Raw genomic sequence first — 27,455 nt, 5'->3', positions numbered from 1 at the left:
TCATAAGGTGTGAAGCCAGTGGTGGTCTTCCAAGTGGTGTTGTAAGCCCATGTGGCTTCAACCAGGCGATCTGCCCAGTCCTTTCTGCTGCTGCTCACCACCTTGGTCAAGATCCCTTCTAATGCTCTATTGGTGACTTCCACCTGCCCATTTGCTTGAGGATGATAGGGGGTGGAAGTCCTATGCTTGATCTTGTGACGAGCTAGTAGATCTTCGACCATGTTGGATGTGAACTGGCTCCCTTGATCGGTGACCAGCTCTCTTGGATAGCCAAACTTATAGAAGATGTTTTCTCTTAGGAACTCGGTCACTTTTTCTTCTGTTGCTGCTTTGATGGCTTTGGTCTCTGCCCACTTCGTCAGGTAGTCAGTGCACACAATGATGTAAGACCTTTGCCTTGAAGGAGGGTTGATTGGGCCCACAAAGTCCATACCCCACTTCTCAAATGGCTCAAGAGTCACTTGAGGTTGGAGAGGCATCTCATCCCTTTGGGTCCGTTTCCCCATTCTTTGGCATTGGTCACACTGGCTGACATATCTTCTGACATCTTGATGAAGTGTGGGCCAATAGTAGCCTGCCTGCAGGATTTTGAAGGCAGTTCTCTTTGCTGCAAAATGTCCTCCACAAGGCCCATCATGACAGGTGAGGAAGATGTCAAAGACTTCCTCTTCCCTTACACAACGCCTTAAGATATGATCGGGGCCAAGCTTGAACAGATTGCCCCCGATCCATGTAAATGAGGCACTCTTTCTAATGATTTTGCTCTTTCTCTCGAAGAGAGATGCGGAGGGAACTGTGCTGAAACAAGGTAGTTTGCTATATCAGCAAACCATGGAGAGAGTACTGAGATAGCAAACAGATGTTCATCAGGCATCTGGTCATCCACTATTCCATCCTCACCTGCAGATAAATCCAATCTAGATAAAAAGTCAGCAACAACATTTTCTCTACCTGGTTTGTCAACAATGGTTAGATCAAACTGCTGCAATAAAAGTAACCATCTAATAATACGAGCATTCACATCTGGTTTATTCATCAAATATCTGATTGCAGCATGGTCAGTATGTACAAATGTTTGATAGCCAGTGATGTAATGTCGGAACTTGTTCAGTGCATGGACTACAGCTAAGAATTCTTTCTTGGTTACAGTGTAATTCAGCTCTGCTTTGGACAAGTTTTTGCTAACGAAGTAAATGGCATATGGAAGCTTTTTCTCAACTTGTCCTAAGGCTGCACCTATGGCTTTGTTCGAGGCATCAGTGTGGATGTGGAAAGGTAGGGTCCAGTTTGGACCTCTCAGGATTGGAGCTGACACTAACTTGTCTTTTAATTCATTCAAACTCTTCTGACAATCGTCAGTCCAATTAAACTCCACATCTTTTGCCAACAGACCGAACAATGGCGAGGCTAGCTTGCTTAAATCTTTAATGAATCTTCGGTAATATCCCGCTAATCCCAAGAAACTCCTAACATCCCTTACCTTTTGTGGAGGTGGAACCTTTTTTATTAGAGCGATTTTGTTAGGATCCACCTGTAACCCTTGGCGAGAGATGGTATGGCCTAACACAGTCCCTTCAGTCATTAGGATTTCACATTTTTCAGGGCTAAGGGACAAGTTCATCTCGATGCACTTGGTTAGGACTTTTCCCAAGTTGGACAATGCTTCCTGGAAGTTAGCCCCGTAAGGAGTAAAGTCATCCATATAGATTTCTACTGCATCATGGACCAACTCCGAGAAGATGCTCAAGACAGCTCTCTGGAATGTAGCAGGAGCATTGCATATCCCAAAGGGAAGGACACGGTAGGCAAAGGTACCCCAAGGACAAGTGAAGGTGGTCTTATCTTGGTCTTCCGGGCTGATTTGAATCTGGTTGTACCCGCTAAACCCATCCAGGAAAGAGAAGAACTTCTTTCCTGCCAGTCCATCCAACACCTGATCTATGAAAGGCAGAGGGAAATGGTCTTTCTTGGTAGCTTTGTTCAGCTCTCGGTAGTCCACATAGATTCTCCATTTCCCATTTTTCTTGGGAACCAAAACCAGAGGGGACACCCATTCACTATCTGAGATGGGGTAGATGAATCCAGCATCCAACAGTTTCTGCAATTCTTCCTTGACAATGTCCTTAAGGGCTGGATTCATTCTCCTCTGGGGTTGCCTAACTGGTTTACAATCCTCTTTGATGTATATATGATGGGTACAGACCGAGGGATGGACTCCTTTCATCTCCTTATAGCTCCAAGCAAAAGCATCTAAGTGGTTGGCCAATAGGCTACACAACTCCTTCTCCTGGGAAGGAGATAGGGAGGAGCTGATATTTAATGCTCTCTCAGGGCCGAACTCCACACTTTTGACTCTGGGAGTGACAGGGCTGGTTGTACAAAGGTCCACTAAGGTGCTAGCTTGGGCATCCTCCACAAACTTCTCTAAGGATAGTGCACTGGAAGGTGGATTCTGGATCAGAGTCTCAATCAAATCATCCTCGGTAGGAGGGTCTCTTCTAGTGGTATCTAGGGTGCACAGAGGTGCTGGTACACCTCGTCTTCCTCTCCTTCTTCTAGCCAAAGTGGTAAGTCATGCTCTAAGGAGGGTTGGGCAGGAGGGTATAGGACTAGCTGCTTGGACATGGGACCATTTTTGATGGTCATATTTCCTGCACGACAACTGCAGTAGCTAACCAAGGCCTTCCCAAAATGAGAGGGTATCCAGTAAGCTTTGCCTTTGGTTGCAGAACCAGGAAGTCTGCAGGGTATTCCCAAGAGTCAATAGAGACCAAGACATCCTCCACAATCCCTTCGAGAGTCACAGTGGAGCGATCTGATAGTTGCAGTACTGTCGAGGTCTTCCTCAAGGAATCCTGAAGATTGAGTTTGAGCATGGTATCCCTGGTCATCACATTAATGGTAGCCCCCAGATCGATCAAGGTGTGAGGTATGATGGTGCCATTGATTTGAACATCTGCTACAGGACTTCTAGGATCTAGATACTTGGGGCAGATGACTTGTCCTAACATAGGATCAGACAGTTGTCCTATGACATTGATAGTTGATGCATCTTTCTTTCTCCTGCCTGGGTGTTTAAAGCACTTTTCCTTAACCATTTTTTTGTATATGGGCACATCCTTGATAGCTTGGAGAAGTGGTATTTTCACACACAACTGCTTGAGCTCACCCAAAAGCTCATCTTCCTCAGGGTTGGGTTGTGTGGTGGCAGTTAGTCTCTCAGGAAAGGGTGGAATAGCTTTTGGTTCACTTTCCTGTAGATCTTCCTCATCCTCTGGGGGAGGAGGTTGGCGATCTGGAAGGATCTTTCCAGATCGAAGATTGATCTCCTGGATCTCCACAGCATAGGTAGGACATGATGTTTCCCCAATGTATACCTGCTGAGCCTGTCTATTGTTGGGGTTCGGGTTCGGTTGAGCAGGCATTTGAGGTTGCCTTGGAGGAGCAGGAGGTAAAGGTTGAGGTTGAACTAGTGGTGGAGGCAAAATGGCAGGAGGGGTGTTGTATTGGGGCCTCCACCCCGACTGAGGAGCACTCCATTGAGGCTGTGACTGGGCATGTGAGTGATATGAATGAGAAGTAGGTTGAGTAGGGTACTGAGGTGGATAAGACCATGGAGGAGGCATGGACCAAGAAGGATGAGCAGGGGGACCCCAAGAAGGCATGGGAGTCGATTGGTTGGGGTTATAATAAGCTTGTGGTGCCCCTTGCATTCCCTGCTGATAAGGTCTAGATCCTTGAGGCCTCCTTTGGTTGATGAAGTAGAAAGGTTCAGTGGGGGCTTCGGTTCCTTGGTACATGGCTTTAAACCCAGGTAAGGTTGGACACTGACTTGTTGGGTGGTCCTCCTCACAAACGAAACACACTTCAACCGAATGCAATGGACATTCGTTCTTAGGGTGTCTTCTGGTGCACCTAGGACAGAAGACAGCCAAGGCTCTCTCAGCTTCTTCTTTCTTCTGCTAGATCCTGAATGTGTTCAGCTGCATGGCAATGGTCTGTCTCACCTCACTCTTAAGATCTTCTAATTGGTTCGTAAACTCATGTTTGGAGAAAGGGACACCAGTGGAGAGGAGATTTCCTCTACCTCGTTTTCTAACTGCCCTGGAATGATTTCTAAACACAGTCTTGATGTCCTCATAAGGCAGTTGGTAAATGTCCCCCCCAGCTAACATGTGAAGGGTGCCTAAGAGATCTTCAGGGACTCCTCGGAGTTGAACCAACTTGAGGGATTCAGGGTCAAGTGTGCACCTGGCCCGTTTATAGCTAAGTTGGAACCTCTCCTCATAATCCTCTAAAGACTCATCATTCCCCATGGTCATCCGAAAGATCTCTCCCTTGGTTTCCTTGGACCTACAGTAAACCCTATACTTGGTATTGAAGGCTTGCTGCATCTGAGCCCAAGTAGCGATGCTATTCCCAGGTAATCCCATGAACCAGCGTAGTGCTGCATCCTTAAGAGTGGAAGGGAAAAGATTCAGCTTTTGCTCATCTTCAGTATAGTCATAGGTTCTACAAAGGACAACAAACTCAAACAAGAAGGTATCAGGATCCTCAGTGGTCAGTCCATGGAAGTGAGGCAAGGCGGAGGGGCTAATGTTTTTCATTTTCATATCTCCATTGGTCTCTCGGATGGGGAAAGCTCCTTCTATTCTCTCATCTTCTCTTCTATTATCAGCCATGGCTTCAGATGGAGTGGTTTCTAACTCTTCTTCTTCTATAGGGTCTTGGTATATCTCAGGATGTTCACCTATAGGTTCCTCTGGGTCACTGTCACCAAAGAAGAGAGAAGGGTGACTTAGTGATGTGGTGGGGGTGTTGGGTAGGAATTTGCCTGATTTATCTCGGTTCCTACGAGGCATGAAATGGAAAGGACTTTTTCTTTTTTTGAGTGTTTTTGCTTTTTCTTTGGTACCTGCAAAACTGAAACAAAGTGATCTACAACTAACTATATTACTCAAATGAAATTGCGGAATTGGAAAGTTAATCTAGGAAAGCAAGAAATATTAATCTATGAAAGCAGGAAATGCTAATCTAGGAAAGCAGGAAATGCTAATCTATGAAAGCAGGAAATGCTAATCTATGAAAGCAGGAAATGCTAAGCTAGGAAAGCAAGAAATACTAAGCTACTTTTGCAGAATGGAAATGAAATAAACTACTGAGCAGAAGTAAGAGTACGAAAGTAGAAGAAAAGCAACAATTACTAATACTCTGACGCTTCCCCGGCAACGGCGCCAAAAAGATGGTGAGCTCCAGTATTGTAGCAATAATGCTACAACTCCTGGGGCTTCCTGTCTCTTAATTTTATCAACCCGGTAGTTCGTACAAACTTGGAAGCGACGGTGCTATATGCACAAGTATTAGCTCTTGTCGCAGCTGTCACTTGGTCAGCTGGCACAAGTCCACTAGGGCTCAAGCCAACTTCTATAGGCTCTCAGAAGAAGCTTGCTAACTGATGGACGAAAGCTATTCTCAAAGGAAAGCTACTCTACTTGACAAACTGAACTGAAAGAAAATCAAAGCATTTAAACCTAGGAAACCCTAATTTAACTAGTCTACCCTCTACAATGCACAGAATGTGAATGAAACTTCAACCAAGGCTGCTGTTACCTCTAATAAGTGCAAATGCATGGTTCTAAACTACTTGCATCATGAAAGACATGTTTTTGTATTTTTCCTTAAGTGTGTGGAATGATTGTGATTTTGTGCTAACTAGGGTTTGGTGGTGCAGATGGGATGGAGAAGGAAGGAAAGCGTGGGACAGGTTGGGGAGGCTAGGAGAGGTCCCTAGGGATCCTTAGCATCCATCCACAGAGGTCCCTCACATTCAGAAGCTCGGCAACCGAGTGAGTGGCCTCCTACAGGAAGTCTGCAGGGGATCCTACAGGATACTCTGGTTTCTACAGGATGTCTACAAACGGCTACAGGATGACCTACCGTGAGTGTTTGGCGTGATGGAGGAGTGATGAGATGGTAGGGGGAGATGTGTAGGGTAGGAATGAGGCTGGTGATGGCTGTAGAAGTGGAGGAATGGGATAGGGAGTGAATGTAGGGAGTAGGTTGGAAGATAGAGGGCTAGGTCAACGAAAGGGCTAGAGAATGGAAGTACGTGAGGAGTGAAAGACTTTGGGAGTTGACAGAACGGAGCAGAGGTCAAAGATGTGTTTGCAGGTGTGATCAAGGTGGAGGACGAAGTGATGGAAGGAGAGAAAGCAGTGTAGATGAAACAAATGCTTGTGACTGTCACCAAACCGAAAATGCATTAACCTAAACTACCTGTGCTTGTAAATTCAATGAACAACAATCCAAAACACGAAGGAGAATGTGCATGAAGCTGTGGTAAAGGAGTGTGGTGCAGGTGTGAATCATGTGGAAGCATCTAACATAACGTGACTGTGTTTGCAGCAATCATGAAGTAAAGAAATGCGTATTTTTGGTGGTTAGTCATGGACTGCACCCCAATCCCAAATGAGATGGAAGTGAGCCTTAACAACCTTTTTTGCTGGAGCTCCAATGGATTGTATCTATCCTCTGCTAACCTAAATGACTGTAAACAAATTCACCATAAGCAAATCCTATCTAAATTCATGAAAAATAACTAAATTAACAACCTGTAATTCGAATTGCATGTGGAAATGAAAACTCAGAGTGCTGAAATGAAATGCAAACAACACTACAATAGAGGGGATCTATGGCTCTCAGGTTGGGCCCTAACCTGAGAGCTATAGTCTCCTTAAGAAAACTCAGAACTGAATCAAAATCTGTCTTCCTTATTCATAATCTGATGTTATGCCAAAACTGGCTTACAACAAGAACTCACACCGAGCTGTAGCTCGTACACCAAATTACAAGCGTAATACCAAAAGTCAAAAAGCTTCTAATCAAGGCTATGGCCTTAGTATTTATGCAAAACCATCATCCAACAAGTTTCCTTGATTTTAGGCACTCGGCTGTCCAACTGAAGTTTAACTGGTGATCATGTAGGACAGTTATGACTGCTGTTCCTGTAGAACAGTTGGCTGCCTTTATGCTCGGTGCTCTATTCTCGGTGTTCTATGATCGGTGGGGAGATTGATTTGAGCTTGGAGCTACGGTGGGAATCACGAGGAAGGTCCCCAAGACTGTGGGCATCCTCTCCTAAAAACCAGCAGTGCCACCTCATTGTCTCCTTGTCTCCTTTTTTGGTGTCTTTTCTCCCTTTAAATGCAAAAAACCTGAAAGCATCATGCATTAGTCACGTAGATAATATGTCTACCCTTCTTCCTACAAACAACATGAACAAACTAAGAAATGCATACATAAGCAATAAAAAATGAATGGTTTGAGCAAGTAGAATAGGCCACAATGAGCCCAAATTGTACCAAAATTGGGGATCATGAGTATGCAGGTAATTTCTGTACAGGGTTAAAACCTACATTTGGTATCAGAGCTGTTTTGGCTTCAAGGGGACGCCTTTGTTGCTGAGGGGTTTCGTTTGGGCCTGTGGTAGACCCTATTCAGTGGGAGATCTGCGAGATCGATTCTGGTAGTGAAAGAAGATGGCGAGCAGTGGAAAGAAAGAGATTGAGAAGTTCAATGGTCAGAATTTTGAGTTGTGGAAACTCAAGATGGAGGATCTGTTGGTGGATAAAGATCAGTGGATCGCGGTAGATCCGGGTACTAAACCATCGGGAGTGACCGATGAAGAATGGAAGAAGTTGGATCGGAAGGCAAAGAGCACAATACGATTGTGTGTCTCAGATTCAGTATTGCTGAATGTATCAGGGGAAGCTACGACAAAGGCTTTGTGGGTCAAGTTAGGGACTTTGTACCAATCTAAGTCTCTGGTGAATAAACTGTTCCTGCAGAAAAAGCTATATAACCTGAGGATGAAAGATGGAGACTCGGTGACAAAGAATCTGAATGCGTTTAATACTGTGGTAAGTCAGTTATTATCTGTTGATATTAAAATTTCAGATGAAGATAAGTGCATCAGTCTGTTGTGTTCTCTACGAGATTCGTGGGATAGTCTGGTTATTGCAATAGGTAGCAATGCAACTGCTTTGCAGTTTGATGAAATAGTATTAGCCTTGCTAACGGAGGAGATGAGACGGAAAAATATGGACAACCAGAATGGTGATGCCTTGTCTGTACGAGGACGGTCCCAGAACAGAAACAAAAATAAGTCATCGAGTGGGAGATCTAAATCTAGAGGGAGATCTAAATCTCCAGGAAAACCTACAAAGGTGGTGTGCTGGAAATGCGGAAAGGAAGGGCACTTCAGAAGGGATTATAAATCTAAAGCTCCTGATAAAGGAAAGGGATCTAATGATGCTCCTTCTACAGAGGCGAAAACCACCTCAGATGAAGGTGGGGATGTGTACCTGGCTTCTTCAAGTACACGTGTAGATCATGAGGCATGGTTGATTGACTCAGGTGCATCCTTTCACTTCACTCCCCATAGAGAGTGGTTCTGCGAGTATGAGAAATACGATGGTGGTGATGTCTTCTTAGGAGATGATAAGAAGGCTATAATCATTGGTCGGGGAATAGTAAAGTTGAAGTTGCAAGTTGGAAGGGTTAGAACACTTCCGGGAGTTCTACATATTCCTTCTTTGGCCAGAAATCTGATTTCTGTAAGCAAGTTGGATGATGCAGGTGTAAAGACGGTGTTTGAGAAAGATACCTACAAGATGGTTCGAGGAGCACTGATATTAATGTGGGGAGTTCGGATTGGAACTCTATACAAGCTGCAAGGTAGCACTGTTGTTGATGGGTGCAATAGTTCTATGGTTCCAGAAAATGGAGTAGAGAATCTAGTGGTCTCTGGAGAGAAGACCATGTTGTGGCATCAAAGGCTTGGACATATTGGAGAGAAGGGCCTTCGAATACTTCATGGTAAAGGTATGGTAGAAGGTATGAATAATAGCTCTCTGGATTTTGATTTCTGTGAAAATTGTGTATATGGGAAGCAGAATCGGGTGAGTTTCCCCTCTGGTGGTAAGAGGACGAAACAGATATTAGAGCTTGTGCACAGTGATGTGTTTGGAGCTGTGAAGGTTCCATCACTGGGTAAGTCTGTGTACTATGTATCATTCATAGATGACTTCTCAAGGAATACATGGATATATTTTCTTAATAAGAAATCTGAAGTCTTTGACAGGTTTAAAGAATTTAAGGCTCTGGTGGAAAATCAGACAGAGAAGAAGATAAAGGTGCTGAGGACAGATAATGGTGGAGAATTTTGCAGCAAGGAATTTGAAGAATTTTGTAAGAAGTGTGGTATAGAACGGCAGAAGACTACTCCATATACACCTCAGCAAAATGGAGTCGCGGAAAGAATGAACAAGACGTTGATGGAAAGGGAAAGAAGCATGCTCAATGGTGCCGGGTTAGGACAGGAATTCTGGGCAGAGGCGGTTGATACTGCATGTCACCTGATCAATAGATCACCTTCATCAGCGTTGGAGGATAAGACTCCAAAAGAAGTATGGACTGGTAAGAAACCCTCTCTTTCACATCTAAGGGTATTTGGATGTGATGCATATGTACATGTTCCAAAGGAGAAACGAACCAAGTTGGATAGTAAATCTGAAAAGTGCATCTTTATTGGGTATAAGGATGGTTTAAAGGGTTATAAGCTTTGGAACCCTGTCACACAGAAGGTTGTGTACAACCGAGATGAGTTCTTCAGAGAGGTAAAAGATGTTATTCAACATGAAGTCCAACCAAAGGAACCTGAGAAGATAGAGTTTGAGCCAAAGGAGGAAGAATCAGACTCTGCAGCAGAGGAGGAATCAGAAGATGAAGAGCCACAAACTCCGGTTGTGAGAAGATCAGTTCGAGAAAGAAGGCAGCTAGAAAGGTATAGTCCATCTGCTTTCAGTTCAAATTTTGCTTTGTCTGTTACTGATAATGATCCTAGAACTGTGAAGGAAGCAGTGGATTCAGAGGATGGAAAACTCTGGAAAGAGGACATGGTCGATGAAATGGCATCTTTGCATAAAAATGAGGCTTGGGATCTGGTGGAGTTGCCGGCTGGAAGGAAACCCATTGGTAGCAAATGGGTGTTCAAGAAGAAGACAAATGCAGAAGGAAAGGTGGAGAAATACAAAGCTCGGTTGGTAGCAAAAGGTTATTCCCAGGTGCCGGGAATTGATTTTGGTGATATTTTTTCTCCTGTTGCCAAGGTAACTTCTATTAGATTACTTTTATTTGTTGTTGCTGCTATTGATTTTGAGGTAGAACAGATGGATGTGAAGACAACATTTCTTCACGGGGATTTGGAAGAGGAAATCTACATGAAGCAACCTGAAGGCTTTGCGGTGAAGGGTAAGAAAGAACTGGTATGCAAGCTAAAGAAGTCTCTGTATGGGTTAAAACAGTCACCATGGATGTGGTATCAGAAATTTGATACATTTATACGGGGACTTGGATTCACCAGAAGCAAAGCAGATCATTGTGTGTATTTGAAATTAATTGGTGACCGTATTATTTATCTGGTCTTGTATGTGGATGATATGTTGCTGGTTGGAAATGACAAAGAAATTATCCAGGATTTGAAGACCCAATTGTCCTCCAAATTCGACATGAAAGATCTTGGTGCTGCAAACTATATTTTGGGCATGGAAATTAAAAGAGATCGGTCAAAGAGGAAGCTCTGGTTAAACCAGAGGAAGTATGTCAAGACAATACTCCAGAGGTTCAATATGCAGGATAGTAAACCGGTGAAGGTTCATATTCCTGTAGGTGTGAGGTTATCTGCTGAACAGTGTCCCAAGAAGAGGAAGAGGACATGTCCCGTGTTCCATATGCAAGTGCAGTGGGTAACCTGATGTATGCAATGGTCTGTACTAGACCAGACATTGCAGATGCAGTGGGAGTATTGAGCAGGTTTATGTCAAAACCTGGGAAGGCGCACTGGACAGCAGTGAAGCGGGTTTTCAGGTTTTTGCGTGGCACTAGTGATTATGGTTTGTGCTACCAAGGAAGACCAGGATTGGACAGAGTGTTGGATATTCATGGCTTTGTTGATGTAGACTGGGCTGGAGATCTGGATCAGAGAAGATCTACAAGTGGGTATGTGTTTAACCTATTTGGAGGTGCAGTTAGTTGGATGAGTAAGAAACAATCTATAGTGGCACTATCAACTACAGAGGCAGAATACATGGCAGCCACTCATGCAAGCAAAGAAGCAGTTTGGTTGCAGAGATCGTGTTCAAGTATGGGATTAGTACAAGGAGCTATAAGAATAGACTGTGACAGCCAAAGTGCAATTTTCTTGGCAAAGAACCTTGCTTATTATTCAAAGACAAAGCACATTTATGTTCAATATCAATTTGTGAGGGATATGATAGAAGACAGAAAGGTGTTGCTGGTAAAGGTGGGCACATTGAAGAATACTGCAGATGCAATGAAAAAATCTGTGAGCTCTGAGAAGTTCTCTTGGTGTAGAGAAGGAATGGGAATCTCAAGGCTGAAAAAATGACTAAGCTCTCCTGTGGCCCCCTGTGGAAAGAAAACAACAAGTGGGAGATTGTTGGGTTGTGTTATATTCTTTCCACGTAGTTAATAGGGGGTTTGAAGGGCACCCGTAACCCCACTTTATGGGGTCCGGGGCAGCGCCCTGGAAAATTTTGGTTTTGGACCATATGTTAGGTTGGGCGGACCCACCTATGGTTTTGTGCATGATTTTCGCACATGTTTTTTGGATGCGATGGTTTTCGGTCCATGGTATTGGACGCGATGGTTTTCGGTCCATGGTATTGGATGCTTCGGCATGTATAAATATGTATTGTAACATTGAAAGGAATATAATGAAAAATCAAGCTGGTAGTCCCGGTTTTGGGATCCAGGGAAAAATCTTTGTGCATATGTGTTTTATGGGTTATGCTCTCGCATTGTTTATTTTCTTTATTTAAGAATTCGTATGCAGGTAATTTTTGTACAGGGTTAGAACCTACAATGGACATGTCCTTGTTACTCTGCCTGATGGAAAGATCAGAAATATATCTGATGTTTCTTGTATTAAAAAGAACCTTATTAGAATCAGGATGTCAGATTGTTTATGGTTGAGGCTGAGACTACTTTAGCTATTGAGGAGAATGAATCAGATATTTGGTTCATAGATTTTGAAGCCTCCTCACATATGATAGGTAAAAGGAAATGGTTCAAAATTTTTAGAGAATCCAACACTGGAGTAAAAGTATACCTTGGAGATAATAGAGGGTATGAGATCAAGGGACATGGACATGTCCTTGTTACTCTGCCTAATGGAAAGATCATGAATATATCTGATGTTCCTGGTATTAAAAAGAACCTGATTTCTGTGTCAAAGATTACAGATCAGGATCTCAAGGTAGAATTCTTTAAATCTTATTGTATTATTAAAGATTTGTTGGATTAGATGAAGCCTATTGCTACAGGTATTCGCATAGGAGGACTCTACAAACTGGATGTGAAGAGTACGCCACAGCAAGCCTTGATGTCATCAAATAAGTCTACTGAAAATTTGTGGCATCAGCGACTTGGGCATATCAATTTCAGTGACCTTTTTTTGTTGCAGAACAAAGGTATGGTAGATGGTCTTCCTGTTTTAAAGAATTTCCATATTAATTGTGAGGCATGTGCATTCGGTAAGCAGCATAGAGATGAATTTCCTGCCATTAAAGATAAAAAACGGAGGGACATACTCGAACTTGTACACACTGACTTATGTGGCCCGACTGTTATAGAAATTTTTGGGCACTACAACCCCAAGCATGAAATGTCCATAAACCAAGGGCTCCTAAGTCCCTAAAAGTGTTGTTCTAACTACTAAAGGAAGAAGGTCAACTGATTACAACTTCTCCCAGAAGTTCTCCATGAAAAACTGCTCAGAATTGGTCAAAACAGGATCATTTCAGCTGCTCCATAGGCAAAGTGTGTTGCATCCCACCTAAACACACTGTGTGGGTGCGTTGCATTTCAAAAAGCCCTTCTATGGGGTGCGATGGGCGAGAAGTGACAAATGGCAGTGTCATTCTGCGAGGTGGATAGGCATGGAAACTTCCAGAAACTTCTCCTGTGACACTTGCCTCTCTGAATTCGACCAAGGATGAGTAAGAGATCATCAATCTCCAAGTGGAAGCAAGAACTATCAGAGGGAAGACACTAATCAAATCACAAGCTGACTCATCTCCCTTACAGATATCTATATATGGATCTCTCATCCCAGAGATCCAGAGGCTGGAATTTTGCATATTGTAAGGAATTGTTGTTGGTTTCTTGAGACAACATTAGATTGTTGGGTGATCTAAGCTTTGTATGAGGTGAAGAGGGGCTTCCTTGCTGAGAGGATGATGCTGGGTCATAACAATTGGTTGTAACTCCCCTTGGCTCTTTCTTGTTTATCAATAAAAGCTATTCAAGTTTTCCTCCATACTCTTGTGTCATTCATGTTTGCTGCATTTGTATGGTCAATTTACATCTGATCCTAGATTGTTTATGATTATAGATCCATGTTCTTGTATAGTGCTATGCTACTGTGATCTTACAGGTACTTTGTGAAGCTGGGCGTGCAAGGGAATCTATCTCGACCTTGGGAATCTAGTCGACCTTTGGAATCTATCTCCATGGATTACAGGTCGGGCCTTCCTTCTACTAAGCACATAAATGAATTTATTTTTTTGTCGTCTTCTCTAAGATGGCCATTATGGCAACCTGCAAGAAGAGTTTCATAGCAGACACCACTGCTAAGCTCTTCTTTGAATGAGCACGGGTACACTTTGGGATCCCACAGTCCCTTGTCTCAGATTGGGACAACATATTCCTGAGTGCATTTTGGTGAAGTCTCTGGTCGATTCTCAATACAAAAATTACTAAGTCCACGACTTTCCATCCCCAAACTGGTGGTCAAAAAGAGGTTGTCAATAGGATGATCGTACACATTCTACACATGTAAAACTCAAAGCATCCACGCACATGGGATGAAAGTCTCGCATATGCCTGACACAATTACAATAGAGATTTCCATAGCTCAACAAGCCACAACCCCTTTCAGGTAGGGCTTTGATTTCAGCCAGTACGCACCATTGATGTGGCCACACCATTTGCAGCCACTCAGGTAGATTCGACTCACATTCAGTCTGAACCTGAAAGGGCTAATAGCTTCATTGAGCGCATTCAACACATCCACCAGCAGGTCCATGATATATTGAATAGAGCCAATGCTAAGTAAAAGCAACACCATGATCAGTGTCGAGTGTCGCACAAGTTTCAGGTGGGCGACAAAGTTTGGCTACATTTGTAGAAAGAGCGCCTTGCTAGACCCCACCGCAAGCTTTGCCCACTCTGATATGGGCCATACACTATCACCAAGGTCTTTGGTGACAATGCCTTCAAGCTCAGCATCCCACCATTCATTGGTTTGCACCTAGTGTTCAATGTAGACTGCATTCGACAAAACTTTCCACCATTGTTGGAGACATTTGACATTGTAGAACAACTCACACCAATAGAGCTCAACCCGAGCTACATGAAACAAGCCACAAATTATCAAATCATGGACACACAGATTAAGAGCACTCGCCAATGGAGGATACAACTATATCGAGTTATCAAAGATGGCCAACTCCTTCACCGGGGATCAAGTTCAACAAAAATTTCCTCACCTCATGGAGGCTCTGCACGTAATGGGGACCATTGCTTCCGAAGGGGGGAGGAATGATCCAGGTGGATATTAGTGGCTACTTGCCTATTCCACCTAGACCCCCCATTCAGTTTCATATGTTTCCTTGTTCATTTCAGCATTTACTATTTTTAGTAGTTTTTTGGGTCCTAAACTTTCGGAGCAGTTTTGACCCCCTAAACAACATTTTTTTGGGGTCCACAACAGGCCTGTAGCCATAAGTAGGTCTTGCGTCGAAACCTATCGTGGTCAAAGAGACCTTTCCAACAAGGTATCGTACGTGCCAAACGAAGATAATATGACCAAGTTATGACCCCGGGAAGTTGGTTACCCAACTAACCACATCGAAGCCCACAAACTCTTGGTGTTACATCTCCTGGGGTTAGGGTTTTGGTTTTTTATGGTTTTGTCATGTTTTCCAATAATAAATAGGCCCTTGAGCCTCATTGTAACACAATTTGGAGGCATCTAGACACCACATGCCTTCTCAAAGATAAACTACCATCGCCCGAGCCATCTTATTTCCATTCTATTTGTAAGCATAGTTCAATATTTTTCTATTAATGAAATGTAGTGTTTTTCTGCTACATCTCTGTATTTATGATTATATCTGTAAGTCGTTGCATTCCTGTTTAAGTTCAGATCGCTAGCACAACCACTTCAGCGTGAACAAGGCCCACAACCATTTATTAGGATTGATTCGGTCAGAAAAGACACAGGTTGACACCTCCTCCATTTAGGCTACTATCATTCTTCTTGCAAGCTTGATATAATCTTTAGTTGGTATATAATTCTGGTACGTAAGCACAATATTGGTGGCAAAATGTATTTGGATATTTGACCAAAGGGGCAAGCTAGACACAAGTTTTCCTTATTTCGATGGAAGTTGTTAGATAATTAAAATTTGTTTGAGTACCATACAAGATTATTTGGCTATGATATGCTTCTGCTTATCTCAAAATTGTCTAATAATAACGAACTACAACCCCAACGACCAAGGCCCGAATCGAATTTGGGCTCTCAATATTTTCTACTGGGTGTCCTTGGTGAAATCGGTTCTGATTATGTTCAAAATCTTCCTCAGACTTCACAATGAAATATCACCAATATGGTTGAACCTCAGTGAAAATTATCCCTCTTGTCTTTTGTGTATCTTCACAAGATGACTAGTCTTGGAGGAGAAAGGAAAAATCATTGTGCTACATGTGGAGCCGTGGAATATTTCTATTGAAGTATTGGTGGACAGGCAATCGAGGCCATCAAGAACATTGTGCTTGGGAATATTATTAATTTTTTTTATGTTATATTTTATTAGTTCTCAAATTTGTGTGGAAAATTTGTGGCATTATGGTGTTTATATGATTATTTAGGTTGGTTTGTAAAATTATTTTGTTGTATGAAAAATAAAATATTGTTGAAAAAGAGTTGTTGGGAAAAATCAAATGATGCAGAACCACAAAGAACATGCCAATTATTCAACATAATAATGTGATCCGTCGTGCTCTGGGAGCATTAGTCAAAGGTAGTTCTTAATAAGGTCACGGTGGTGTGACCTGTCGTGCTCCGAGAGCATCAGTACATGTGATTTTATACAAGGTCAAGTTGTAGAATTATCTAATGAAGACATTCTGTAACCATAATGTTATCTTAGATAACTGATGAAGGATGCGAAGGGTCATGGATTCACAGATGGTGGCAGTTCCATAGGATGGTTCAGTATCAAGATTGACTCGTTGCGCTTTGGGAGATTGAGAAGCATCAATTCCGCAAAGTACATCAACGATGGTCTAAAGCGTTTATGTCTTAAATGGATCAAGTGGGAAGCTCGAAAGTGTGGTGAAGAAAAGAACGAAAAACATGAGATTTCAAAGTGGATATGAGTGCTAGTGATGACTATACCAGACATATTTGATAGAGATTTATTCATTATTGTAATTTCTACTTTCTAGTTTTGTCATGTAAGCATTACGGGAGCGTATTGCAAGTAATGCTTCCATGAATTCCAAGTTGTTGTGAGTTGTCATTGTGAGTCTCTAGGTGTGATTATATAAATAGTTATTTCCCTATGTGTGAGCTATCTATGAGTCATAGATCCACCTTTTTTCAGATCTTATCATTTAGAAGTCAGTGATCTAATTCTTATATATGTAATATGTTATGTGCTCAATAATATAAGTGTGATTTGTTTCGTGTGAACAATCTCTCGTTCTCTTCTAGTATTCTAACTCTTATAGTTCAGAGTATTGTTTTACGAAAAAATAACATCACCATACTTTCGGTGCAAATGGAATGTATACAATTAGCTTAACATCTTGTCAAAGAATGGTAGCTATGGCTTAAAACTTAAAAGGACTTCATACATGGGGTTATGAGATTATTGTATGCATGGAAATAGTCCTAACCAATATTCATAGAAAGGAATTGAAGATTGGTTGGGCAAAAACATTCACGTGTTCGCGGTGCAGGAAAACAGGAATCCGCACCTATCAAAGGAAGAGTGGTTAGACTACTGCTTATATACGGAAATCCATGAAATTTTCTTTGCATCCTTTCCCATTGAGTTGTACGAGTGAATCGCGAAGCTAGCAGATAGCCCAGGAAGGTGTAAAGTCAACAAACCTATTGTGTGGACTCCAGAATTGGTGCGCAGACTGGAAGCATCGAAAGATCAGATCGCGCGCACTCTCAATCAATGGCTCGATCGAATCATAGGAGGATTCATCATCGAATTCGCGTTAGATACTTAAGTGAGTTATAGCGAGGTAGAACGACGCTTCCTAAAAGGACCGCAAGGTAAGTACATTAAATATTTGAACATTTGGATTAAAATTCTATTGTGTGAAAAACAGGTTATGTGAATAAAATAATGTTTGGGGCTACATGAAGTGTGGCAATCTATAGAAACGAAGGTAGCACAGAACTAGAGACTAGCCCCTTGATTTCACCTTCGCGAGGGGTCGAAGAAGAGCTCGCGAAGGTCTCGCCAAGAAGTGTGATCAATCTAATAAGGCAGATAATTCCGCGCATACCACCCCCACCCACACCACTTCCAGTTTCACTGTCTTCACCCCTGTCTTCGCCCATAGAAACATGGTATATATGTCTAGATTTGAGCAACTTAGCAGGAAAAATGTTTCTCAACAACATTGAAATAACCAAAAAAACATCAATAAGAGGTTGAAAACAATTGTAATATAACATTGAAATACAATTTGAAAATAAATCTATCAATAAGGTGTTGAAAACAATTGTAATATGTCCAAACTATGAGCAACGTAGCAAGAAAAACGTTAATATGTCGAGATTGAAAACAATTGTAATATGTCACTATGAGCTGCTTAGCAAGAAAAACGTCTCTTAATAAACATTTGTTATAATATCTCGAGATTATGAGCACCTTAGCAAGAAGAGTGTCTTCTAAGACACATTTGTTATGAATTATTAATAAAATTACTAGAGAATCATAGGGATTTTATTTGAAGGGTAGAAACCAATAGTTAGGATGGAAGTAGTAGTTTAAAAGTGAAGAAGACAGACAATCAAGTTATAATAGTAATAAAATGTTTATGGTTTATTGAAGGTGAACAGAAGAGCACCTTAGCAAGAAGAGTGTCTTCTAAGACACATTTGTTATGAATTATTAATAAAATTACTAGAGAATCATAGGGATTTTATTTGAAGGGTAGAAACCAATAGTTAGGATGGAAGTAGTAGTTTAAAAGTGAAGAAGACAGACAATTAAGTTATAATAGTAATAAAATGTTTATGGTTTATTGAAGGTGAACAGAAGAGAACTAAGCTGGAGTGTTTTATTTATTTAATTCCTGTAATTTTTATTTTTATTTTATTTATTTATTGTATTTTTATTGACTTTGAAGATAGTATTCAGGGTAAATTCTAAAATCTCTAGGTCACAAAGTCAGTTAAGAGCAAGGCTTGAAACTATTGTAATAATACACCCTTTAAAAGTTCAAACATATTATTTATGGGAATCAAATCAGGGTGGGTATAATAACAATCATTCCTCCCAAAAACCTAAGCTAAACCCCATTGACAAGCTAAAATAAGAATTGACTAAATAAACCAATATGTTTCAGTTCCATAACCTACAATTCTAGTTCGTAATTATTCTGAATAATCACTTATCTCTTCATCTTATTTCTTCATTTTACAAATTTGTGAAAAAAATTCCGGTGATATTCTTTCCTAATGACTTTTTAATTTGGTTTCCACTTTTAATGTTTCTTTTAAACAATCATGTTTACAAGTCATGTTTACAAGTTGTGTTGTACTGGTTGTAAAGTAAAATTATGGTACTGGCCATAATTTGGTTAATTAATCCCCATTTTGTTTGTCATGAAGCACAGACAAGTTACAATACATCAAACAAAAGGTGGATGTATCGTGATACAAAAGTACAAATAAGTCATAATACATCAAACAAAAGGCCGATATATCGTGATACAAAAACCTGATACGGGTGCAGAGGCACTGGTGAGGTCAAGGTTTTGTGTTAGTCACGTTGCTGAAATAAATCTTCCAATTAAACTTCCAATTAAAGTGTGAGATCAATTTCTAATTTGGTTGGCAGGGTGGATGATTTGTTTTTTTTTTATTCAAATTCAATTTCTACAGATTATATGTTGTTTATTGTGATAAAGCTAGAAAGGTATATATTTTTTTTGAGTGGAATACTCTTTGTAAGTGTGTTTATAGATGTTTTAACTCTTGCTAAGTTATAAGTTCCCTACTACACATTGACTTATGAACTATTTGCATTTGTCTAAGAGTTCCTACTTCTTAGGTATCAGTTCTAATTTCCCTATTTGTAATGTGATTGGTAGAGTGTTCTGCCCACACAGTCTCTTAGTGAAACTCCTCACATGTGAACTGGCCAATTTGATTAATAAATTTGGTTCTCCAATTTTTAACAGGCAATTATAAGTTTTTTTTTACAAGTTTTTTACAAGTTTAAAACGTCCATGATAAGTTTCTACAATTATTTTGCAGACCAAATAACTGCTTGGGCTGTCCTGGTTACTGAAAAATAAATAAATGCTTTGGCTCTCCTGTTTACTTAAGCATTGCATTAGACCAGTGTTAATAATACGCAGAAACTTACAAGTCATCCCCTTAAGTAAAATCATACAATTCTCCTTTTTAAAAACATATTTTCAGAAACAAGTGAAGAACTGCTTTGGAATGTTCCTGAGGAGGGAAATACTGATTGTAAATCTCTGTCATGTGAATCTGTGCAGTATCTGTTAAAGAATTTCATCGGGCTGATGTCATTGCTTTGAGCAAGGTAAAATTTGTTACCAATGAGATCTGGGAGCTAAAATTTTTGAAGCTACATAAGGTGGATTTAGTTTATTTTCAGTCATAATTTTGCACTATGATGGCATGATTATTAACTATCACAAGACCAACAATTATGGGCCAGAATGATACAATTTCACATTTTTTAAACTTAATTTCAGGTAATTTGCTGGGTGCTAAGTCATGAACATACAGACTTAATCTCAATAGAAGCAATCTGGAATTCAGAGCACAAAATGGGTTCATATCCGAAAGTGGAGGATATTCTTCGACTAGAAAATCTTGAAGTGAGTTATTTGCTAAACTAATGCACATTGAGCCTATGCATTTACTTTAAAAAAACTGTGTTAATTTGGTGTTTCTAGACAATTTTGAAGTTAGTTATGTACCTAATTTATTCACATTAAATGTGTGCATCTCTTTCCCATACAAACTGCGTTAATTTGGTGTTTATAGATTATTTTGTATGTAAATCTTCACAGTTTTAATCTGCAGATGTTGTGCATCCGATATGAAAGTCTCCCATAAAAATAAATTCATTGAAAATGACCTTTAAATACTCCAGAGTTGAGTAATAGGTGTTAAACTTTTCCAGGAACCCATGTTGGCCGAATGCAGAAATATGCAGACCTTTTTTAAGAATAGAACATTCAAGGGAGGCATCATTATGGCCAGTGCCCATAGTTGGAATTATAAGATACAACTACAGGCAATTTGACGGTTTCCATCATTTAATTCAACTTATCTTAACCTATTAGTTAACTTTTATGACAGGGATGCTAAATTTTTTACCATTTTTGGCTGTCCAAATCCCTCGTGATGGACAATTTGGCAGTCAAATTCTATCGTAAAATTTCATTAATTAAGGTTTCTTTTGCAATTTTAGGAATTGAGAGGTTCCAAGGATCTAGTACTTGTGAATTATCAGCCTTATAGTTAAACATAAATTACGGCAGCAAACGATGGATAATATTTTACTTCATATCAACCCAATCCATACCAAATATGTGCCAACGAATTTCAGCCCTTTAAGGCCATGTTTCTTTTAATTCATAAACCAGATCTGAAATCACTGCAATTAATGCATATTTACAGCATTAAATTTGTCCTGTTATCTTAATAAAAGTTTTAAATTCTTTAACAATTTCAACCTTAACTTACTGAAATCAACATGACATGTAAGTGTTGGAAATTAATAAACTATGAAAACAATGATAGCTGACAATGAAATGTGCAGTAGATAATTTTGGATAGGTGAAAGCTTCATATATATAAACAAGGGAGCCACTGTCGTAGCGGTAGTCCCTGCCGGGGTTGAGAACCCGGGCCGCTTGTTTTGTGTTGTTTCGGTCGAACTCAAATTGAGAAACTAATTGTCATAGAGCGACTCAATTTTTTACGGCCCTAATTTGATTCTTGCACTGGATAAGGGATTGAACGACTGCAAAAAATCACTGCTTCTACTCGACAGAGGATCCTGCAAAAATCCTCTGCTTCTACTGGCTAAGGGATTGAACTACTGCAAAAAATGCCTGCTTCTACTCGACAGAGGATCCTGCAAAAATCCTCTGCTTCTATTGGCTAAGGGATTGAACGACTGCAAAAAATGTCTGCTTCTACTTGACAGAGGATCCTGCAAAAAAAGTTATCACTGCAGGTTTAGAAAGGGAATTAAACTACCTGAAATCATATTAATGCGGCATTAAACGACCTATGTTTTAATCTGTAGCTTTAATCTACCTACAAATGCTCCAACATTGATATACATTGCAGCGTTGATATTGCATTGGCATTGCATCGTTTTGATAGTGCAAACAAAGTTGGTTGCAACTTTTTGGTAGAAGTATTACAAGCAGCGTTGAGTTGATTTTGCAAGGAGCATTGAGTTGGTATTACGAGCAAAATTGGTATTAAAATTGTAAGCACTGTTGGTGAGAGAGGAAAACAATGTTATTATGAATGCACTTCTGAATTAAGGTCACTGGCACTGATTCTTTTGAAAGAGCGGCCTGAACATAACATGAAATAAGTATGAGTCATCCAAAACTCTATACAGCTAATAATCACTTATAACGATGTTTCCAAAACCATATAGTAAAGGGCATGGTGTGATCTATTTCTTGGTAACAAAAGGTTGCTTGTGTAAATCCGATTGAAGTGGTCAATCCATGAGGTATTTGATTATGTGCATAATTTATGGTAATATATTTAGATGTACTCGATACAGGCCCATTTCCACTCCCTGCAAAAGATTTTGATTTGGAGGACTTGGGTCTCAACTCGTTTTGGAAAAATAATGAAGCGGCTAATCCAAATAAATTGTTGAGCTACAACCCAACTGTAGTACTTTCCCATATTTTCTGAAGAGGGAGTTTCTAGCTAGAGGATGCACTGTGCCTAATTGCAATAGCCAAAATGGTGTAGTACTGAGAGAGCCAACATTAAATTTTTCTTATAAAGAGGATATTAATGGAGAAGAGCATTTCTAGACTAGACCATCCAGCTTGGAGGAGATATGAACAACTTTAAAACTCAAAAACGCTGGCAGTGAAGATCTTGAACATAAGTTGATTGTAGGAAATACAAGTGTTGGAATCTATAAGGGAATGAAACCTAAAGTATTTATTAATATCAACAATATCCCAGAGCTACAGGTTATCAACAGACTGGATTCTGCGATTGAGGTTGGAGCAACAGCAACAATTGCCAAGCTTATCGAAGCTTTACAGGATAGAAAAAACGTTGATACTGGTGTATCAGATCAGGGTAAGGTGAGTTGTAACAAAAGCATAGTATTGAAGGGAATTTCCAATCACCTGAAAAAGGTCGCTTCTGGATTCATTAAAAATACAAAAGTATTGGTGGTAACCTAGTTATGGCCCAGAAGATGTCATTTGATTCAGATGTTGCGACCATTCTACTGGGAAATGGTGCATATGTTAAAATTATTTTAGTTAAAAGAATATAATCTATATTAACCATGAAGGAGTTCCTTGACAACCCTCTGAATTCAAAATCGTTATTGCTATTGGTATGCATTCCATACTGGAATGCAGCTAGTTATTTAGTGAAAGAAGATAAGGACAATGATACCACTGGATTTTATGGCGAATTGTTGTTCAAGACATATAGAGCAGCCTGTCGTCCCCTTGGTAACGCAGTGTCTTATGTTAATTCTGCCTCCTTGGCTCGAATTTCGTTCAATAAGCCTGGGGTAACCACATTATTGAGAGTGTTCGACTTGCTTTTGGTGCTTTTGGTGTGAGCCATGCCATAAGGGTTAATAATGTGGAGGAATTCTTAGTTGGGAAGGTTATATCTTATGCTATTCTTTTGGAAGCAGTTAGAATGCTTAAAGTCACATAGTCCCTGGGATTCACAGTGAGCCACCTATAAGCCATGCAGAGATTGTAAGTGACAAAAGTGCTTTGTCTAACCAAAATTATAAACTACTAACTTCATGCACCATGTGGACCCCACATGAAGGCCACGCGCCTTACTACTCAGTTCCACAAAAAAACCATGCAAGACATGGAGGATGCCACATGATTACTTGGAGTCTCTCTGTTGAGCTTGATTACCTCGATTTTGATCGAGCCCTGCCATTGAAATTTCCTTTATGCCTTGCAATTGAAATCTGCAATTGAATATCGTATCTACAAATATTCCATAGTAATCTTAAGAATCAGTGCAACATACTTGCTTGCAGGAGGGTAGTGAATAACAACATTCATACTTGGTTAATAGCGGCATTCATGCACACTGAAAATGGCTCTAGAAGATAACTTGAGGATAGTCAATAGCGACATTCATGCACAGGGAAAATGGTTCCAGAAGAGAACTTGCATACAAGATGGGTATTCGCTACCGGTTATTCCTGAAGGCGTGAAAGTGAAATGAGGATTGTTTCCTTCCTGTTCGTGCAAGTAACCAGCAACAACCCGCATTTCTAAACTGATCCACTAAGAATCGAAGGTTATCCCTGCTCTCTCTCTTTGGTTGAGCAAGTAGCTTCAAGGCACGGCTTCGCCTTTCTTCCATGCCCTAACCACTAGTTAATTGGTCGAGTGAGCCAAGAACATAGGTCTCTTTACCAAGAGAAAACACAAGATTGTACATAGCAATCATATCAATGTTTAAATGTATCACACTTGGATGAAAAGAAAAATGCTTACATCCACCAAAACACTATACCCGATTAGCCCTCTGAGGGCTATGTCCTCGCTTCGGTTCTGGCTCTAAACTGGCCCATCGACGCCTACCTGGATCGACTAGCAGCAAAGAGTCCTGTCATCAACAACACAGGTGTTTTTCAATGAGGTGTGGTTCTGCTACACCAGGCAACAAACGGCAGGGCTAACAAAATGGTGGGATGCGGATATGATGACTGGTACCAAAAGCATTTCAGGGATGTCAACTCCGTGGTATATAAGACTGACATCGTATTCTCTATTTCAGGCAGCTGTTAGTTGTTCTTCACTGCTCTCACGATGTCAACTGCGAGCAGAGTATCCATACCAGTTTTTTTTTCACTTCGTAAAGACCACTTCGAAAAATCCTCATCACTAATGTTGACGGCCATTGCCAGGGTTTGAAGACAAGGTCAAGTCTACGTGCAGAGGGGTAATCCTGATGGAACTTCATTATTGCCGACACTACCTTTTATCCCTCACTGCTTTGGGTCTATGCAGCGGTTTGGGCTTGTTTTAATTCGGAGAACAATCGCGGTTGGGCTTGCCGATGAAATCGAAGGTATGATGAATTTAAAACATAAATAACGTCTATGTTCTTTTAGACAATTCAATGTATTTTAGCAATCAAATGATCCTTTACATGTAAAAGTTGCATATGCCTTCAAAATACGTCATTAAATGTCTTTAAATTTGTGATACCGATTGAAATTATCTATATTTCTGCGCGGAAGTGTTATTGAATTCGTTGTCTGGGCTTAGGGCTACTTTCACACAATCTGTTATGTTTTCTGTTGAGGAAATCCGAATACTGTAAGTTGTTGCGATATTAATTGAATGCTTACCATCTTTCCCCATTCTGATATTCCGATGCATTGTCCTGGTTATAATTTGTGTACAGTTTCTAGATAGATACAATATTGTTCTATATTTTCCCTACAAGATGAAAAACAGAGCATACAGTCATTCATGTCATTCTGTTGAAATAATTTCGGGAACTTATCTGCATGCGCCCTTCTGAAACTTTTGGCAAGCCATGCTAATGATCTTTTCACATGCCATGCTAATGATATGCATATTGCAAAACAACGCAACAAGAAAATACCAGAAAGAAAAATCATTGCCAAAGAAGAATACGATGCCAGAAAGAAAATCGTTTCCAGAGAAGAATAGAAATGTAAGAAAAACATTTCAAACAAAATCACTGCTATACTGCTTAAACAACTACTATGCCATTGGTTCTCGTGTTGCTTACCTTGCTTACCTTGTCTTCTGTGGTGCAGGTGCAGATGAAAGGAGTCTCCATTTCTGCCACTCCTCCATTGCTGCCACTCCTGCCATTGCAGACTTCAACAAAGTTTTCAGAATGAATTTATCCAGTTTGTTGAAGATTACGAGTACATATTCAGAAGTTCGATGCAGATTAGTTCATAAAAGTCTTCCGCATATTTTTTGAAGCACGCTTCCATATTTTTGCCCTAGAATCATTATCCAGTCTTCTGAAGGTCAGAACTTCAATGTATTAAGACACTTGGAAGAAGTCGTGGCAGTTGTAGAAGAAGCCATGGCAACTGTACATGCAGCATCAGCAGTGATGGTTATCTGATGCGTGTCTCTTACTAGTTATCCAAAGTTTTGCATACAGGAAGCGAAAGTTACTTTGGATATCACAAAATAGACAAAGAAGAAATGCAATCCGAACTTTGGATAAAAACGCTTTGTACATCTAAAGTTGCCTCGGGAAACATGAAGTTTCCAATAAGAGGTCGATTTGAAAACTTTGCTTAAAATTTTGGTGCAGCCAAATTTCCAGCAAAAACTTTGGTTAAATATTTGTACGCAAGTGAAATGTTTGGTCAAAGAAGTGTTTAATTGTTAGTCAACGCCGTATCGAATGCTATAGTCCCTGCTATGCTGGAGGCAGGGACTAATAAGTCATGAACTTTAAGTACGTACATTTAACTTATCATAAGTTGGTAAAACCCCCCAACCTTTTCAAAAGCCTAGCTAGGAAAAACCAATAAAAGCCTTAGCTCTACCAAAGATACCCAATAAGTTAGAATCATCATTAGCAAATCCTCCTTGGCATCACATAAGGTGTTTCTTCTCTTCATCCTTGCTAAGTGCAACTTATGATTTGTCATGGCCTCCTTAAGGATCAAACCTTTGCCTTAGATTTCAAGAATGCTACAAGAAACCCTGGTGCCTTAAAGACAAAAGGAGATATAGTACAAAGAAGAGAGAGAAAGAGAGTACTACTCTTACATTTCTAACCCCAAATGTAAGAACGAATAAGCACATGTGCATGATTAATAATGATAATGACATCATTTTGGAGATCATGAGAAATTAGTCACTTACGACTACCTCTCATGGAAATGGTCATACGTGAATGACTTACTTAACGCAGTTGAATCCAAAAAATGATATCTAATGATAATGAATTTCTTCTTCCTATATTTATATAACATGTAGGGAGGTTTATAATGACAAGTGGATTTAATCCACTACAAACAACCTACAAGAGACAAGTAGGTCCACACATGTGAAGGACTCTACTCCAAGTAACGTATGTCAAGCTCCATGGTGACAACGATCAACAAGTAAGGCTCCAAGGTGGCAATGATCAACAAATAAGGCTCCAACGCATGGGCACTACTCCTAAAGGTCCAATGCTTCTCCTCCAAGGATTCAATGCATCTTTAGGATCATGTGCCTACTCAGGGAACACCACATGTACATGTTCACTCCTTCAACACAAGCATCCTCAATTCATATGTAAGCCTCCATTCAAGCAACCAAGAAACCTCATGTTGTTTAAGGGTAAATGCCCTCCTTTGGAGTTCCCAATGCTCCTCCTCTAATGCTTGGTATCCTTTAAGAAAGCAACCTCCCTCCATGTGCCAGTTAGATGAAGAAGTCACAAACTCAATTTGTCTCTAATGCTTCAAATAAGAATGCAATGCAAGTGTCCATATAAGGTCTCGCAACTCAAGAGCAAGCTATCTCCAATGTGCAAGTCCATCATGAAATACCAAAGTTCAACCATACACCATGGACCTCACATCTACTGAAGCACCCCTAAACATGGTGTAAACACTTTCAGAGTAACCTTGAAGACTAAGACTCCCTCTTGACAAGGAAATTTTTTTTACTAAAGTTTTTCTTCTCTCTGTTAAGGTCCTACCCTAACCCCCTTAGATAAAATATTAATTTATGTGGCTCATTAAATAGTTAGTTAATAGTCACTCATTGTAAAATCAACCCTTTTTGTTAATAAAACCCACATTAGTTAGTAG

At 40.3% G+C, this 27,455-nt stretch overlaps 1 protein-coding gene across 1 annotated transcript in view; it reads left to right on the top strand.

The window, feature by feature from the left end:
* The window catches only part of LOC149148330 (acyl-CoA hydrolase 2-like), a 501,847-nt gene that overhangs the window by 232,033 nt on the left and 242,359 nt on the right, over window positions 1–27,455 (top strand). Inside the window, exons 5-6 of the mRNA XM_089440526.1 lie at window positions 19,906–19,952; window positions 20,128–20,253. Coding sequence (XP_089296652.1) covers window positions 19,906–19,952; window positions 20,128–20,253 — 173 coding nt within the window. The remainder of the gene's footprint in view (window positions 1–19,905; window positions 19,953–20,127; window positions 20,254–27,455) is intronic.

The sequence above is a fragment of the Pinus tabuliformis genome, chromosome 9 (assembly GCF_031772625.1).
Source record: "Pinus tabuliformis cultivar Carrire ecotype Pingquan chromosome 9, CPIR1, whole genome shotgun sequence".
Lineage (NCBI taxonomy): Eukaryota > Viridiplantae > Streptophyta > Pinopsida > Pinales > Pinaceae > Pinus > Pinus tabuliformis.
The sequence above is the reverse complement of the archived record's forward strand: the minus strand, read 5'-3'. Positions and strand labels throughout refer to the sequence as shown.